Source organism: Lampetra fluviatilis, chromosome 36, assembly GCF_964198595.1.
Source record: "Lampetra fluviatilis chromosome 36, kcLamFluv1.1, whole genome shotgun sequence".
In the NCBI taxonomy this organism is placed as follows: domain Eukaryota; kingdom Metazoa; phylum Chordata; class Hyperoartia; order Petromyzontiformes; family Petromyzontidae; genus Lampetra; species Lampetra fluviatilis.
Window position 1 is genome coordinate 5,816,957 of NC_136310.1, and position 19,591 is coordinate 5,836,547.

The 19,591-nt window shown below is 47.9% G+C and overlaps 1 protein-coding gene across 1 annotated transcript; it reads left to right on the plus strand.

The window, feature by feature from the left end:
• Positions 1 to 5,459: 5,459 nt before the first annotated feature.
• LOC144945162 (AP-1 complex subunit sigma-1A-like) lies at positions 5,460 to 13,239 on the plus strand. Its single transcript, XM_078873448.1, has 5 exons — positions 5,460 to 5,572; positions 9,708 to 9,886; positions 10,196 to 10,304; positions 11,681 to 11,818; positions 12,894 to 13,239. Exons 1-5 carry the CDS (start codon positions 5,570 to 5,572, stop codon positions 12,939 to 12,941), a joined length of 477 nt encoding a protein of 158 aa, XP_078729574.1. The 5' UTR covers positions 5,460 to 5,569; the 3' UTR covers positions 12,942 to 13,239.
• The last annotated feature ends 6,352 nt before the right edge of the window (positions 13,240 to 19,591 follow it).

Here is a 19,591-nt window from a genome sequence, read left to right on the forward strand (position 1 = left end):
CAGGGAAATTGATTTTTCAGGTCCAAACGGTGCATAGTCGTTTCATTACGGGCACAAAAAACATAATTTTGTGTACTCTTAGGTTTTTTCGGTAAAGTCACGTAATAATAATAAAATAAATGAAAATCACTAAATTTAATTTAGTTAATGATAATAAATGAAAATAACTAAATTTAATTTAATGTAGTTAATAATAAATGAAAAATAACTTAATTTAATGTAGTTAATAATAATAAATGAAAAATAACTTAATTTAATTTAGTTAATAATAATAAATGAAAATAACTACATTTAATTTAATTTAGTTATATTCATTTATTTTTATTTTATTATTATTATTATTTTACCTACGTGACTTTACCGAAAAAACCTAAGAGTATGAATCCTTGCAGTCACGAAAGCTTCAAATCTATAAATAATTTTGTGTCTGTGTTTCTCCCTAGTGATGGGAATTTGTAGAATTAACGTTGAGATGTATAAAGGTCACGGGGTGACCAATAAGGTCTGAATTGGTCTGTAATAAGGTATGCATATCTCTTAACACTGATTTAAATTCATAATCAACGTTTTTGGGTTGAATCGCGTTATTTATAAATGTGTCGTAACCCTCCACCACCCGACACGGCCAATCAGCAAAAAAGTGTCACGTTGACAAAAGACAAAATAGTTCACTGCTTTAGCTCACCGGTGTGTTGAAGCGTGAAACCACAACATTTACAATTTTTGAGTTGTACGACGTTTCGCTGGTAATTGCATCCAGCGAATTGCCCGATGATGCACGCCACTGATGTTAGTCGTGGCCCAGAATCGATTATCTTAAAGTGCAGTAGACTGATCACCGCGCCACCGCTCCGATTTAATAAATACCAGATTAAAAAAAAAAACATGCCATAACATGAGTACAATTCTAACAATATAATATGACACGTATAATACATGTGAAACTATGATAGGAGGAACACGTGGATCAGCGAATATACATAAGGGAGAGAGGCAAACACTGGTAGGGACCTCCTGGCTACACCAGCCCACAGGGGATTATTGTGTCCGTCGTGTAGGGGGGGGCTGGGTAGGGAGGGAAGAACTGGTGGGGATGGGACGGTGGGGAGGGACTGGGTAGGGAGGGAGGGGCTGGGTGGGGGGGGGTTGGGGCAGGGTGGGGAGGGGAGGGTGGGGAGGGGCCTGGTGGGGAGGGGCTGGGTGGGGAGGGGAGGGTGGGAAGGGGCTGGGTGGGGAGGGTGGGGCTGGGTGGAGGGTGGGAGGGGTGGGGCTGGGTGGGGAGGGGAGGGGAGGGTGGGGAGGGGCCTGGTGGGGAGGGGCTGGGTGGGGAGGGGAGGGTGGGGAGGGGCTAGGTGGGGAGGGGCTGGTCACCCCGTGGTGCCCTTATAAAACTCAACGTTTAACCTACTCACGCCGGCTTGTGCCCGCCCTCACAGTCGGGCATATTTGCGGAATACACCACGCCGCCGTTGACCCTGGCCATTGACCGAGCAACCCAACGTTCCTACCAGCTCCCTCCGCAGGAGGAATGTGTTATTGAGTGTTGAGGAAAAGCAGAGGGGGGTGCTTGGGCAGGGCACGTCATGGCCAGAAGCGACAACAGGCGATGGTCGAGACTCAGCACGGAGTGGCAGCCAAAGGACGGAAGACGTCTGGGTAGCGAATTCAGCTTCGTGTGCAGTGAGGCTCCAATCACTGAATCGTTATTTTGAGTGCCAATACCGGCCTCAATAAAGTAGGCATCAGTGTACGTGGTTGTCTAGATGTCGTGTGACCCCCCAATTTATCAGAATCAGAATATGCATTTATACTGGAGGAATCCGATGAACTATAAAGCTATTTTTTTACAGGTGTCCAGTCGGGGGTGGTTAAGAACGTTACAACAACAAACTGTAATAAACAAGATAGCAGTGCAAAGTACGAGAAAGGTAAACAAATCACCCAAACACATACAAATAAAACTAAACCATCCCCATCCTACCAGGCTAAGCCCACTGAGATTTGAATATTTTTCAGAAACAACCTGGCCACAAATGATAGCTCAACAAAGTAGCCGTATCATTTGGACATTTATAGCAGCAAAATAATCGAAATAATCGCAATGCATGTTTCTAAATGTGGAGGGTATAAATTGGACAAAAAATCCACGCGACCACGGGAGAAAGAGACGCAAACTCCAAATATACAGCAGGCGTCAGGGTCGGGATCGAACCCCCGACCGCCTGCATACCAGTCTAGGAAGATAAACAAAACATATACGGTAAGTTCAAATATATTCTATGGGTCTTTCGCTAAAGCCACGTAGATAAAAAAAAATAATATCACGACGTTTCGATCGCAACACAAGCAATCGTCTTCTCATAGAATATGTATTCCTGCAGTCACGAAAGCTTTAAGTCAAGATATAAATTCAAATTTCGTCGTCAATTCCCAAGCTTAATTGACACCTGACATTTTGTGACCTTTGCATATCCATTTATGTTTTAAATAAATCTCACTTCAAACAAACTTACATTAAGTTTTAGAGAATTAAATGGGGGGGGGGGGGGTCATAAGACATTTGGACCACGCTGTATATTACAGCGGAACAGGGGAACGCGACTTGGGGGGGTGTTGGAGCAACAGAGCAAGAGGAATGAAAATTTAGACCCGTTACGACCTCAGCGGCTGACAACGACTGAACGAATAGCACGAGAAATGTAAGTAGTAAATAAACATTCATAAAATAGGTGAAAAGTAAAGAAGACAGTTTAAAAAAATATAAAAATTCGATTTTATGGGAAGGCAAGTCTGAATAGGTGTCTGTGGCCAGCTCACTTCTTTAAAAAAGTTATATAACTCAGTGGGCCTTACCTGTTAAAATAAAAAATAATATAGTTTGAAGTTTAACACGTAATAGGCTTTCGCAACCAATATCATCCATAATACAGTTTTTTTTTTGGGTTAGATGGCATAAATTTAAAATGTGTCGTTAAATCCGCCAACATCCGACAGCCAATTAGTAAGGGTTGTCCCGTAAACAGAACGCGCCAATTCGCCACTAGTGTTGTGTAAATGTTGTGGATTTTCTCTCCAACGACATCGTACTCAGATTGTAAATGTTGTGGCTTTGCTCTCCAACACACCGGTGTGCTGCACTAGTGACGAATTGGCACGTTCTGTTTACGTCACAAACCTAATTGGCGGTGTCGGGTGGTGGCGGGTTTAACGACACATTTATATTTACGCGATCTAACAAAAACACCTGTAAAATAGTTTATCGTTTGAGAGACACTCGCCGCGTTTCGGATGTCTTGTAAGGGCTGTGAGCGATGTCAGCGGTTTTATGAAGCCTACATGCAACAGTGGATGGAACATGGCTGATGATGGACCTGACCTCACGACGTTTCGGGCGCAACACAAGCGTCCTTCTTCAGGTGGGGACAACTTAGCGAAACCACACCATAAGTTATCCCCACCTGAAGAAGGACGCTTGTGTTGCGCCCGAAACGTCGTGATTTTATTTATATAAAATTTTTACCTCCACGACTTTACCGAAAAAAACAAAGAGTATGAATCCTTGCAGTCACGAAAACTTCAAATCTAGAAGTACGGGACCGGTACATTTTGTTAAAACAATGACTTGCAGGTTGGATGTCGATTACATTTCATTAAATCACTTGTAATTATATCCACAAGCAGCTGAGGGCGTTGTTTGATATATCGAGGATTAAACCGATACAGAACACACGGGAGGGTGTTGTGTAACCGACACCACGGCAAAGTGGACGCAGCCACACATTGAATGGGAATATGACAGGGAGTCCACACAAGTGACATTCAGGTAAGGGCACGTTTTATTTAAACGATTTTCTCACTCTCGTGGGAAGTTCACATCAAAAACGGCAGTCTCTCGTCCTCTTCACATCCCATTCCTCCGTCTTTCTTCTAGAATGTTCACTCGGTTCCCCTTGTCCTGACCAATCATCTCCCTTCTCTGTGAGGCGTCTCCAGCCGTTTTTCGTTTTCCATTAGAATCCTATAAAGTACCAGGGGCGAGGAACGTCCGGCCCACGAAATCATTTGGTGTAGCCCTGCCAAGGCAACCGCAGGCGGGACTCGAAATTCAATAAATCTAGGAGCACACCTGGAAAAACAGTTGCGAGTAGCAACATCATCAATACTATATTCTTGGTTCTTTCGGAAAAGTCACGTAGAAGGGAAATAATAAAATAAGAAAAATATAAAATTCTCACGACGTATCGACTGCAACACAAGCAATCGTCATCAGGTGTTGCAGTCGAAGCGTCGTGAGAATTTTATTGTTTTATATTTTTATTATTTTATTATTTCCCTTCTACGTGACTTTACCGAAAGAACCAAGAATATGAATCCCTCCAGTCACGAAAGCTTTAAATCAACATCATCAATACCAGCTAACATCACACGCCTCGCCAAATAGAAGCAGTTCCAGCCCATCGCATTAGGGGTGAGTTAATTAAATGTTTGAACAACAGTCTAATTTTTAAGTTGATCATTTTGTATGGCCCACGAATGATGTTATAGAAATATCCAAATGGCCCTTGGCAGAAAAAAGGTTCATACTCTTAGGTTTTTTAGGTAAAGTCATGCAGGTAAAAATAATAAAATAATATGTTTACCTACGTAAAAATCCTTGCAGTCACGAAAGCTTCAAATCTAGAAGAAAAAAGGTTCCCCACCCCTACCGAGCGGCTGGGGTATTCTATGGCATGATATTTCGCACAGCGGTGCACGCCGCTCCTGCTGACGCGCTTGTCTTCTGGTTTGACCACCTGAACGTGAAATTGTGTAAGTTGTTGATCTTGAATTACGAGAAAAAGACCAAGCCGGTGCGCATTCCCCTGACAGCTATCACACGACAGGGCTGTTTATTTGATTGAGGAGGAACTTCGGAGACCCGTACACATGCAATTGTTACGATATATGTTGTAATCCATGAATCGATGCATTGTTACGCGCCTGCAACAATGTACACCCTTGTTTTCATTAAATAGGAAAAATAACTCAGCTTATGGAATACATATTTAAGTGAGTTGAGTAACTTTCCATGTTCCAAACGGAACTGTTTTTCATTCATGGTGGCCACTGCCAGCCTCTTATGTTGAGACTGACACCCTGAATTTCTGTATAGTCGTTAACCGATTATAATTGCGATTGGATGGAAATCTATGGCATGATATTCATACGAAGCCACACACACATCTGTTGAAGTAGATGGTGATGAGAATGGTGATAAGGATTTTAATGAGCATAATGAGGTTTGATGAGATGGAGAAGGATAAGGAAGGGGAGCGAATGGATGAAGGAGGAGGATGATGATGATGAGGTTTGTGGCTGCCAGGTGAAGGTGAGCCCCTGCTGGGCGGACCCTACCTCTGGTGCCACCCCCCGCAAAGGTCAAAGCCCTCCCCGGAAACCTCTCTCAGACAGCAGCCGGGCACGGCCAGCCCACCCCCTCCACCAGCAACCACATCATCACTACCACCATCATCATCAGCTACTGCCTCATCATCATCAAGCCGCATCAAAGGCAGGAGCAGCTGGGACAATGGTGAGTGAGTGAGAGTGAGATAGAAGCAGGGGGGAGAGTGGAAGCCCCAGCGAGGTTGTTCTTACCACTCCACCTGCGTTTACCTGGCCAAGAGGCACGCGCTAATCCGCCTTGACGCGGCGCGCTTCCGCGTTGGAACTCGGCTCACCAGCGCGCTCTAACGCGTGTGCGTACGTGAGAAAGGGCCTTCATCCAACAGTGGATCGATCCTGGCTGCTGCTGCTGCTGGTGATGTTCGTGATACACGTGGAACGAGCTGTCGGTTGTTATAACTTACAGGGGCTGTACACCTGTACGCGTGGGGAGACCATCAAACGGTGGATTGATGATTATCATCTTCGACTTTTGTAACGCGTACCAGTGGTATAACGCACGATGCACGTGTTTAACACGGCACGTGTCGGCGTTATAACGCAGCGCTGTAACACAGTGAATGGGTCTCGCGTTATAACTCAGCCCTGTGACACAGTGAATGAGTCTCGTTATAACTCAGCGCTGTAACACAGTGAATGAGTCTCGTTATAACTCAGCGCTGTGACACAGTGAATGAGCCTCGTTATAACTCAGCGCTGTAAGACAGTGAATGAGTCGTTATAACACAGCGCTGTGACACAGTGAATGAATCTCGTTATAACGCAGCGCTGTGACACAGTGAATGAGTCTCGAGTTATGATGATGTTGCTGCAAACTGCACAAACCATACGGCGTGTGCCGCGTGCGATCAAAGAGGCTGCCTGGTGATCGATACGGAGCGATATTCCTCCAGAGACACCTGAATCTTTTTTTTTATCACGTGAGAAGTTTAATTATTTATAAACCTGAACATTTAATTAAAAGCATGCTCATGAATCGCATGCTGTGAGCGGCACTCGTGTACACTTTGTAAATTGTTTGTAGATGTATAAAAAAATGTTGTAAACAAGCTGCATTAAACATTAACCTTTGTTCTCGATAAACAATCCAGAGGTCCCGCTGCGGCAGTTGAAACAATGGGGCAGGTTTTATACTGGTAGGAACCTCCTGGTTCCACCAGCCCACAGGGGATTATTGTGTCCGTCCGTCGTGGGAGGGGTGGGGCTGGTGGAGAGGGGAGGGTGGGGAGGGGCTGGGAGGGGCTGGGTGGGGTGGGTGGGGAGGGGCTGGGTGCGGAGGGTGGGGCTGGGTGGGGGGTGGGAGGGGTGGGGCTGGGTGGGGAGGGGCTGGTCACCCCGTGGTGCCCTTATAAAACTCAACGTTTAACCTACTCACGCCGGCTTGTGCCCGCCCTCACAGTCGGGCATATTGGCGGAATACACCACGCCGCCGTTGACCCTGGACATTGACCGAGCAACCCAACGTTCCTACCAGCTCCCTCCGCAGGAATGTGTTTTAATGTTAGATCCCCTCGCCTCTTTATATATGTTGAACTTTTTCGCACCGTACGTAACCGACCATGATAATAAGAGGTGCTGGGGAAATACGACACACTAAACACAAAAATCTGTTATAAAGAAATGAGTTTGCAATCTTGATTTAAAACGTACTACTGCCCACTTCTTTCAAGAAGTCTGGGCCAAAATTCCTTTCGAGAGGGGTTCTCCAGAGCTCCGTCTAATTGGGCCGTACTGCCGACAGTGGCGTGAGCAGGGAATTGCAGGGCTTCGCCTTGACCTTTGCTAGATTAAAGATGATTAAACTTTCCGCTGCAATACACGGTAAGGAAGGCACATTTTTTCGAAACAATTTCAGTAGCGGAGAAACATTTGTGGCATATTCTGAATCGAACACACTCGTATTCAATCCAGTCTTCATGTTTGGCAGGAGAAAGCTATCAATTCTCTTTTTGCTTATGACACGAATTTCGTTCGATGTTTAATGACTGAACTGGTTTAATGGGGTTAACGTCACACGTAATATATCAATGATTATTCATTGACGGTAATGTAAAGTTCTTAATCAATCCACTGCTGGATACAGTTTTCCCCATGGCCTGTTCGTCGTGAACGTTGTTTGACCATACTTCACCAGACGGGTCAATGCAGGTTGGTGAAAGGGGGTGGCCCAGGACCCATTTTACATATCGCCTGACGCTGATGATGTTGGTCGTAAGGAACATGGCCAGCAATCGAAGAGGAGTTTGTGATGTGGTTGGGACACGTATACACAGGGTGGGGCAAGGCAAGTTACCCAGACGGACATCTGAGTGGCACCCAAAATATATTTTTTTATTTTACCAGGAAAAGCCCACAGCTATTTGGATTTTTTCCAGAAGCGATACAAATGATAGCCCAATGACGTGGCGTATTATGTGAATTTTGTTTTAATAGAATGTTTCCAAATGTGGAGGGAAAACCGGATGACCAGGAGAAAAATCTACCCGACCACGGGGAGAGAGACACGCAAACTCCAGATATACAGCAGGCGTCGGGGTCGGGATAGAACCCACGACCTCCTGTATACCAGGCGAGGTCGTTAATCTTGCCTGGTCTGGCGAGGACTTGGAGACCACTTGGTCTCCTAAGGTCAGAGACCAAGTGTAAGACCTAAAGTCTGATGATGGTGGTCATGGTTTTTGTTCAAATTTGCCAAATTCGAAAAATTCCACCGCAAATCTCTCAAATTGGGATTACACAAAGCAGTTCTCATCATCGGCTCTTACTGGCTAACTAGGGCCCACAAGTCCTGATCCCCCACTTGTGACCGTGCCATCACCATCATAGAATCTCACCCAGATCCGTAAGTACACTGACAAAACAGACTGAAACAACTTGGACGTCCAGAATTAACACCTCATTAGAGACTAAAATATCACACCTCCTGGCGTTGACATTCGTCCTGGCTGGGTGGGCAGGGTGGCGTGGGGCTGGGTGGGGGGTGGGAGGGGTGGGGCTGGGTGGGGAGGGGCTGGTCACCCCGTGGTGCCCTTATAAAACTCAACGTTTAACCTACTCACGCCGGCTTGTGCCCGGAAGTACACTGACAAAACAGAGTGGAACAACTTGGACGTCCAGAATTAACACCTCATTAGAGACTAAAATATCACACCTCCAGGCGTTGACAATCCTCCTCCTCGCAGACACCGGGGTGTGTCCATCAACCGCATCAGCACGTCGGCAGGCCAATGCTGCGCCACATCTCCTTCACGAATGGACAATCGAGACGCGAGAGACAGTAGTGCGATTGGGGCCATGCAACTCAAACTGTGGACCACACAGGAAACCCACTGAAGCCCAGAGGTCGCAACCGGGTACCCGATACCCGTACCCTACCCGATACCCAGCTACCCGTACCCGGCCAGGTACGGGTACCCGTTTGCGACCCTGATGCGGCCGGGTACGGGTAGGCCGTGAGTCACTGGTGAGTAACCGTTTGTCACTCATTTCTGGTAGGGTACGGGTACGGGTAGGGATCGGGTATCCGTACCCGGCCGGGTACGGGTACCCATTTGCGACCCTGGTGCGGCCGGGTACGGGTACGGGTAAGGAATCAAAACCCGTTTGCGACCTCTGCTGTAGCCTGCGCTCCATTGACGGAGGAGGAGGAACAGCAACACTCCACAAACTGTCGTTGAAGCCCTCTCGGCGTGGCCGACACTTAGCTCTGGAACGTACTGTACTGCTATGTGTACGCAAGAATAGAATGCCCACTGGCAGGCTGGTGCCGGGTCACCTTGTGGCTACCTTGGGACGAGCTGCCATTCGGGGCGTCTCTCCCAAAGCTAAAACCAAGGGGCTCTGAGATTTTTCGTTAGGCTATGGGCTCTCCGTAAACGCAAGTGTTATGATTCGTATTACCATCAATAATTATATTACTTTCTGTTATTATACATCTGTGTGGGGAGCAGTGGCGCAATAGTTAGCGCATTACGCAACGAAACCGGTGACTTGATTTCGATTCTCACTCCTGACCAATAATAGAGGCAAATATTTTGGACTGGTCCTGGGCCTCCCCTATGTCGACTTGGCATCAAATGAGTACCTGGTGCGGTGTGTAAACATCGCCACTTGAGAGACAAAGGCAGCCGGGCGTGGTGTTCGCCACGTACCCCCTCGTGTGCCGTTCCGGCCTTCATAGGTGCTACTGGCTAACAGCACTTGCCCCAACAGTCTGTCAAGGCTATACGGGGGATCTTTGTCTTGTGCATGTGTGTGTGCAGTTGCGCTTCATGCTGCTGTTTAGCCGGCAGGGCAAGTTGCGCCTGCAGAAGTGGTACGTGGCGCTGGCGGAGCGCGAGCGGCGCAAGGTGGTGCGCGAGGTGGTGCAGGGGGTGCTCACGCGCAAGCCCCGCTCCTCCAACTTCCTCGACTGGCGTGACCTCAAGCTCGTTTACAAACGGTGAGGCGGCCCCCCCACCCCACCCCCCGTCCCCACGGCGCATCAACATTGGCACGGATAACATCAGTGGTGAGCGATATCACCATGGGACCTGGGCCTCCTCGAGGTCAACTTGGCTTTACGTATTTGCCTCGCTCGCGGTTTATAAACTTCAGCGCCAGGGAGACAAAGGCGGCCGGGCGGGGTTTCGGCCACGCCACCCCCTCGTGCGCCGTGCCGGCCTTAATTGGTGCTCGCTGAAGCCCACTTGCCCCAACAGCCTGGTAAAGGCTATACGGGGGATCTTTGTCCGTGTATCTGTGTGCACAGCTACGCGAGTCTGTATTTCTGCTGCGCGATCGAGTCGCACGAGAATGAACTGCTGTCGCTGGAGCTCATCCACCGCTACGTGGAGCTGCTCGACCAGTACTTCGGAAACGTGAGGCATTGCACCCGGCCGTGAGCCATCGACTGCTGGATAGATTTTCTGAAACGCGATGAATACGGCAACATCTGCATGCTACAAAGCGGTGTTCTTCACTGATTTGCAGAGGGGGGGGGGGGGGTACACTTTCGCCGATAAGACATCATCAGTGTGTGAGGGCCGCCACACATTTTTTAATCCTTTATATTAAGTTCGCTTGCTTGCGTGCTTGCATGCTTGCTTGCTTGCGCGCTTACGACCGTGCAAATCTTTCGGTCGTTTTTTAACCCACTTCCCGTGATCTAATCGAGCTGACATTTTCCACACAGACTCGTTGTGGGTGAAAATGAATTTTCGTGAACATATTTTTCAAAAATTTTACACTGTTTAGGGAATTTTTTTAAAATATTTAATTACCAATTGCTTAATGCTGGCAGACTATCATCTGACCCATAGGTGGCAGCCATCTCAAGCCAGAGGACGAGAGGACTCTAGCCGCCACGCATATAAAGGATTTAGAGTGAAAAACTTTGTTTTTACGGGTTAATTTTTAAACCATTGGGTTTGACAGCACAATGGGGGGGGGGGGTTCACGTGTTGTGTATTGTCGGGGGCCGCACTAAAGGCCACCAGGGACTGCCAGTGGCCTGCGGGCCTTGGCAATGAAGAAGGCTGCTATAAAGGGTGTGCACTTGTGTGTAGTTTTATGTTATTAACTTGCTCACTCACCCTTACCAGACATCTGTGAAAAGTAGCTTCATAGCTCATAAGATTCCTCCAATGTAAGTAAAGATTTGTACGGTGGAGAACGCAGGTGGTGCATTTGTCCAGTTATCTCAGTCGGTGGAACCGTGACAAATGGGGTCTTTCCTGGTACCTCCTGCCAGCTGCAAGCCGTCGACACATCATCTGCCCTCAAAGTGCACCTAGCCCGGCACACCTGCCGTAGTGACGTCACAGTTGCTTGCTGCTGGCCAAATCTGCTGTCTAATAATAATTCTTAAAGAATGGAAGTTGCCTTTAGGGACACATTGTGTTTTACTGGTGGATCCAATGCAACGTTTAATCGCATGTTCCTCCCTGTGGTCGCGTGGATTTTTCTCCGGGTCTTCCGGTTTTCCCCTCCACATTTAGAATCAACATGCGTTTAGAGTATTTGGATGCTTCTATACATGTCCACATGACAAGCCTCTTCGTTGAGTTATCACTTGTGGCCAGGTCACGTCTCAAAACGAACTTACAGCTCAGTGGGCCTTACCTGCTAAAATAAAGAAAATCGTTTCGTTTTAGTCTTAGCACCATGTTGTTACTGAAGCATGGGACCACCTCCGGGGACGATGCGTCGACATGTGGGATTGTCCTCTGACGTGCTTGGTGACCGTGTGAGCCAGGTGTGCGAGCTGGACATCATCTTCAATTTCGAGAAAGCCTATTTCATCCTGGACGAGTTCCTGCTGGGCGGGGAGGTGCAGGAGACCTCCAAGAAGAGGGCGTTGAAAGCCATCGAGGAGGCCGACCTACTGCAGGAGGTGCGGACACACTAAAACAGCGGCCCCCAACCTTTTTGGCACCAGGGACCGGTTTCGTGGAAGACAATTTTTTCACGGACCAGGGGGGGGGGGGGGTCATCATTGGGTCTTTCCCCCTTTTCAAAGAAGCTCTCCAGCGACGTTTGTTTTTTTTTACTCATGTTGGCTAGAGGTTAGCAGCTTGTGGGCTTACCAACACTGTGACCGAGACGAGTGCGCGGTGCGGGAAAGAGGCGCGGACGGAAGTGGTGAATAATGAAACAATGGGGGCGGGCTCCACGCGCGGACTCACCGCTCTCACCTCGCGCTGCTGCTGTGCGGCCCGGTTCCTGACAGGCCACGGACCCGTACCGGTCCGTGGCTCGGGGGTTGGGGACCCCTGCACTAAAACACAGACAAAGATTCCCCCGCCCGCACCAAGGGGGTGGGTAGCCAGCACCACACCCAGCCACCTTTTGTCTTTCCGATGCTGATGTTTACACACCGCAACAAGTACTCATTTGAGGCCGAGTCGACATGGGGGAAGGACCTGGGAGCGGTTTAGGCATTACAGCAGCTTTCGGCCCCATGTCAAACCACTGCTGGATTAAGGTCACCCCACGCATTTTAATCATGGATATTTTTACCACACTTTAAATTTTATATCACTGATGTTGGCGGTGGGTTGCAATCGAACTCTGATCACTGGTTTGTAACAGGGTGCGCTAAATACAACAACACCCTCCCCACACACACACACACGCGTCAAAAGACAAACACAAGAGGTCGAGTACAAACCACACACACGATATTCCGATAAACTTGAATCTGCGAAACGGTACTTATTTCCGGAAAGACGCGAATGCGAAACGCGGTAAATAACTTGTCATCATTTGTGACTCGTGCACACGGTTGGCTACGTACGGCGCTAAAGAAGTTCAACATGCAAACGTACGTACGTACAATTTGTCACAAACATGGCAATTGTGCACCCGCGTTGGCCGGCAATGGCAATGCTCATTGTTCCCCCCCCACCCACCCCCCTTACCCCCTCCACCCCCTGCCCCCCCCCCCCACCGTGTGATTGCGCCTATAGGAAAATGAGGAACCTCGCAGCATGCTGGAGGAGCTGGGGCTGGTGTGAGTGAAGGGCCGAGTTGAGCCGAGACGACCCCCCCGCTCTCTGGAAGAGCACCCCCCCCCCCGGCCCACCCCACCCCCCCCCCGGCTCTCCCCCCCGTCAACGTAAATTACACCCGGAGCCCCACGCAGAGCACCACCGTGAAAACCCTCGTCTCGCAAACGCGTTTGTGTTCACCGGAGAGAGTTTTCTTTGAAGCCTTAATACCGTGAAACCTGTGTGAGGTGGCAGACCTGGCATCTACTGTATTACAATGTCATTGTTTATTTTGTAAATTAATTGTAACAGCACGGTCAACTCTCAATTATCCAGGATAATGGTAGGTTTTTTGGGGGGGGGGAGGGTGCGGGAGGGAGGATGGAGGGCTGGCCCGGATAAAGCATAAGCACGGATAACATATTTAAATTAGGGTATAAAACGTACTTATTGTTTACCTCGGTAGAATGGGGGTGAACATGTTTAATGTGCATTCTATTTTATTGCTCTTTTTATTGCTTCTCAAAGTAATGGGTTTACTGGCCGACGTGCTTACAGTCACGTGGGCACTGCGTCACTGGTCCTCGAAGAGTGAGCAGCAGCTCGGACTTATATCGCCGCGCGCATAAATCTATATTTTTTTCCGGCGGTAAATCCGCAAAACAGACAATCCACCCACAGACAATCGAGAGTTCACCGTGTTCATAATTGTAATTTCGGCTCACGATTCTGTTGTGATTGTAATTGACCCCAGGTCTGACGAGGAATGGTGAAGAAGCTATGAGATCGCGACGATTCACATTGTCACAGAGACGCGATGAAAGTAACAACCGTTATTTTTATTTTAGCCCCATCTTTGCGCGTTGTGATGCTATGCATGTAACGACACATCGATTGGAATCGATGATGATGCTTGTAGTACTTGGCATTGAGTTGCGCTTGTGACATTAGATTATTCACTATTAATGGAAATTATAATTTCAAATTACATGCTAATGTGAAGGTAAATGCAGTGGACATGCCTATACAAACGAGGCAGAAGAGAAAGAGATGCTAAAAATGAGAGAGAATCAAATGGCGATCCTGAATTGTGACAATTCATCAAATCAACGGGTCAAGAGTGCGACGTGAATTGTTACATGCCCAAATAACATGGTACAATTTGGTTTTATAAAGCATCAACATACAGTTCTGTTTTAATCATATATTAATAATGAAGCTGCTGTCTGTCCCAATAGTAGTTACTACATGTTAAATAAAAGAATGTGTTTTGAGTGGATAATGGTAAAAAAAAAATGTATATTCCCTCAAGGCGTTTTGTCTGCTCCTGCCGCTCATATACCGAGTTTCCAGAGGACGACGGTCAACCGTTCCACTTTTCCACTGCTTCAGTTGAGCCACATCGGAGCTTTGCTGAGCCAGGCTAGCATAGCGGAGTTGGCGTTAGGTAATTTTTCCACTGCAGGAGCCGAGACATGCTGCTGTCTCAACACTGAAAGAGCGAGTCAATTTCCATGTCGGTGTCTGGGTAATTCCATGTCTTCACAGCAGAGGTCGCAACCGGGTACCCGATACCCGTACCCTACCCGATACCCGGCTACCCGTACCCGGCCGGGTACGGGTACCCGTTTGCGACTCTGGTGCGGCCGGGTACAGGTACGGGTAGACCGTGAGTCACTGGTGAGTAACTGTTTGTCACTCATTTCCCAACGTCTTGTCTCTTCTCACAATTCAAGTTCCTAGAATCAACCCACCCGCACCTGCAACATGGCTTCATCCCAGAGGTCGCAATCAGGTACCCGATACCCGTACCCTACCCGTACCCGGCCGGGTACGGGTAGGGTACGGGTACGGCCGGGTACGGGTACGGGTACCCGTTTGCGACCCTGGTGCGGCCGGGTACGGGTAAGGAATCAAAAGCCGTTTGCGACCTCTGCTTCACAGTATACTGACGACGTCACACGCGACGAATGCGACATTAGCCCTGCCCCTGGTCGTGCTTTGCCCCAAGCCAGATTCGGACGTCTTGTGCGGGCAGCGCATAACGGATTGGTTCTTGCTCAGCACAGCAAATTGCCTGTGGAAAACCACCCGTACCGCGAGTGACCCCGTGCTGAGCTCAGCTCAGATGTGCCAGTGGAGAATGCGTGCTGGAGTTGGCCCGAGTTGGCCTAATATCTGTCAGAATTGAAGTTGAAAGAAGGCTCGAGTTGACTAAAGAAAATGAGTGTTTCCATGAGTTATCAAGTAATCGCCGAGTTGGACAGCTATTTCCGGAAACACTTCGGAGTAAGACTCGGCTACAGTCAAATGCCAAGGCTGGTGCTGACAACTTAAATTCAATGTAAAATTTCAATCTAAAATGAAATGTTCCAGCCACCTCCAATCAAATATGTTTTATCGTAACATATTTGGTAATGTATTTCATCCCAGTAGAGGGTACATTTAGCACAAGCTTTCACAACCAATTTTATTATTCTTAATTTATTGTTCACATCACGACTTTATTTATTTGGCTCCATCAAGTGCAGGAGGGTGTACCAGTGACGTGCGGTGAGGTCAATGGCTGGGGAGGCACTGGCTAGTGTCAGAGCCAGATTCACACACTGAGAGGGGGTGTAGTCTTACTGAGGGGGGCGTGGCCTCACAGAGGGCGTGGCCTCACTGAGGGGGGCGCGTTAGACACGTCCCCCTCAGTGAGGCAGATGTGATAGCTGCCTCCCCTGGTGCTTTTTCATTGCAGTTTCATGACGAGACCAGCGAGCCTAAATAAATTTATCCACATACGTGAAATAAGTTACCTGGAGTATGGAAGGCGAGGACATGAAACGAAGGGGTCTACAAACATTACATTGGTGACATACTGAGATAGTAGCAGGCACGCGCTTATTGCCCGCGCTCCATACACTTACTGAGGGGTTGCGCAATCAGAGGGGAGGCTGAGCTCGTCGCTGCCTCACCTCTCGTCTCTTCCAGTATTTGCAGCGGAGCTCCGAAAATTTGGCGATTTTGACTATAAAAATGATTGGAATCGTACAGAAATGACATTTATAACACAGATCAGTGTAAAAATCTTAATATTTATTCGCTTTTTTTCGTAACAGCTATTTTAATTGGAGTATGACGGGTGAGGCTCTGCCTCCCCTGACCGCACGCCCCTGGGGTGTACAACACGCATTGGCAATCTGACCTAAAAATCTATAACGATTTACCTATTTCTACTCTGCCGGAATTCTGACGGAGGGAATTCAGGCTAATTTCAGTGGAGTGAAATTAGCCTCAAAGATTTGAGCTTTGGCCAGAATTCACAACCAACTTAAAGTTAATAATAAAAAAAAACTACGGAAACGTGCTGCCTGGAACGGCAACTTGAGTTCAACTTCGAGTTGTGATGCTCGTGGGACCTGGGCAATAGTTGTCGAAGCAGTGAAGGTTAAGTTTAGTTGAGATGAAAGTGCGACAAGGCACTTAAAAGACAACACTAAACATCCCCGCAGGCTGGCGAGTGTGCTGCAGTTCTTACCAAGTTTCTGGGAATTTTCTCAATTTCCTGCTGGAGCCAAAGCAAATAATCTCGCCGCATAAATGAGATTTGGATCGGCGACCACCTTCGGTTGCACCTTCGATTAGCACGATTGGCTACGTACGGTGTGAAAGAAGTTATACACAGGTGGACATACATCGTATAGGGGCGTGGTGATGCATTGCAGTTATCGATTGCTTCTCGAGCTCAATGCACGTGTCAAATCGCGTGTGACAATTGACGTTTTTCGCTGCCTATATTTTGTCGCCTGCAATGGGATCTTAACAGGTTCTATGTGTGACTCCCCCCCCCCCTGCCCACTGCAGTCACTCAAAACGCAACCGTTCATCGCAATAAAATACATTGATTCTTGTATCCGGATCGCGAGATTGAATCGTGACAATTTGTCGGATCACACACGTGGGAGTGCGGTCGAAATTCCATATGCCTTATACAATTGTTGTTGATATCTCCCATGTCCTTCCCCTCGCACCTCCGATTAGCACGGTTGGCTACGTACGGTGCGAAAGAAGTTAAACATACGTACAAAGCGGTAATTGCTTTATCTTCCTCGGAGCGATGATGGGTTTCGTTGACCACCTGATCTAAACTTGCAAACTTCTAATTCTGAGTTTCCGCTAACCACAGCTCTGCTCGAACCCTGGGAAATATGCTCGTCCATAAATGACGTCACGCACCTGGGGGGGGGGTCAGACATTTGTGACGATGTGTGACGAGGGGGGGGGGGTGAGAAATGTGACGTCACATCAAAATGCGCAACTTTAAATAAATATAGACAACACGTTCTACTTAATTAAATATACTTTTTAATAAATGTTTTCTCCTATAACATCAGAGTGCAACGCCACATTAAATACGCACTACAATGACAATAGTTTAAAGTGATTTGAAGCATGTTTTTTTTGGGGGGGGGCAGAGCTTTGTGACGTCATGTTTGAGGGGGGGGTCTGACTTTTTGTGACGCCGTGTGACCACTGACTAGGGCGGGGGGAGGTCAAAAATCGCCCAAAATCGCGTGACGTCATTTATGGACGGCCCCTAAGGTGTCATCGTTATCACGTGTCCTGGCAGATCAAGTATAGCAACAACAACAATAACAGGTTACAAATACGTGCAGAAAAGATACCTCTGCACGTGATTACATTCGTATTAAAGTGGGTCAACAGTTAACCAAGTGATTACAGCGATAAATTAAATGAGACATTATTTGGTGCTGCTGCATTGGCAGTGGTGCACAAGCAACAAGAAACTCAACACATTAGTCAAGAACAATGGAATGGCTACAATATATCATCTCTCTCTCTGGCCTTTCCTATGTGCTATGAAGAAGGTCCATTGCCCAAAACGTCAGCATGCTTTAGTCATCACCAGCAAGAAGAGACCTGCAATATATTCGAAGCTCTTTCTCCAGTTGAAGATTACATTCAATAGCCACAAAATGCGTTTCTGTCATGGTGGTTGAGTGGCCAAACTGCATGGCGGGCATAGTGGGGAGTGGTGGTGCAGCGGTTAGCACGCTGCGACACGAATCCGGCAACCCGAGTTCGACTCCCGCTCACAGCCAACACCGTTGGCGATTATTTGATCCGCTCCTGGGCCTCCCCTCGATCGACTCAGCCTCAAATGAGTACCTGGTGCGGTGTGTAAACATCGCCACTGGGGAGGCAAAGGCACCTGGGTATGGTGCTGGCCACCCACCCCCTCGCGTGCCGTACCGGTCTTCATCGGTGCTCGCTAACAGCACTTTGCCCAACAGTCTGTTAAAGCTATACGGGGGGTCTTTGTCTTTGTGGTCACATACAGGTCAGTACAGGTCGGTGAAGATCTTTAGAAACATTTTTGTGGTTATCGAAGATTTTGCCTGTTACTCAATGCAGCAGCTACTTTTAGATAACTAACTACTTACTATTTAAAAACTGTTGATCATAAAACATTAAAAAATAATCAGGCCCTATGGTGTAACGGGCAGTCTCGAACTGTTATTGTTTACTCTCTCTGACCTCACTTACTATGTGCTATGAAGATGAGCCGTTGTCTGAAATGTCGAATATTTCTATTTTTAAATCCTTGCGCGCTTGCTTGCTTGCTTACGACCGTGCAAATTTTTCGGTCGTTTTTTAACCCACTTCCCGTGATCCAATCGAGCTGACATTTTGCACACAGACTCGTTGTGCGTGACAATTAATGTTCGTGAAAAATTTTTCCAAAATTTTACACTTTTTAGGACAAAAATATTATATTTAATTACCAATTGCATAATGGTGCCATGCAATCATCTGACCCATAGGTGACAGCCATCTCAAGCCAGAGGACGAGAGGACTCTAACCGCCACGCATATAAAGGATTTATAGTGAAAAGCTTTGTTTTTACGGGTTATACTTGTTTTCCTTTTAAGACCACAGTGTAGCAACAAATGTGTTGAGTTGGGAACGGCCATTGACGAACTCGGGTTGCCAAGTTCATCGGCTCGTGCCCCACTCCATCCCGCGGTGAATGTCTGTGTTGCTGTCACAGTGAGTGGCTCTGCTGTGGCAGAGTGGTTGGAATTCTCGACTCTGCACATTCTTTTCGTGCCAGAGAGCGATCGATGTCCGTGATTCTCGAGATCTATATGGAGTGAAAATCTTAAAATTGGCACACAAAACTCTTTTTATATTTTTTTATTTGACCAGGTAAGACCCACTGAGCTCTCTAGCTCTTTTTCAGAAACGACCTGGCCATAAATGATAGCCCAATGAAGTGGCTTATCAGGTGGGAAATTCATAGCAGCCAAATGCTCAAAAAAATTGTCGAGCCCGCTTGGAACTAAATATTTGAGTGAACATCACAAACACATTCCTGCGGAGGGAGCTGGTAGGAACGTTGGGTTGCTCGGTCAATGGCCAGGGTCAACGGCGGCGTGGTGTATTCCGCCAATATGCCCGACTGTGAGGGCGGGCACAAGCCGGCGTGAGTAGGTTAAACGTTGAGTTTTATAAGGGCACCACGGGGTGACCAGCCCCTCCCCACCCAGCCCCACCCTCCCACCCCCCACCCAGCCCCACCCTCCCCACCCAGCCCCTCCCCACCCTCCCCACCCTCCCAACCCAGCCCCTCCCCACCCTCCCCTTCCCACCCAGCCCACACAGCCCC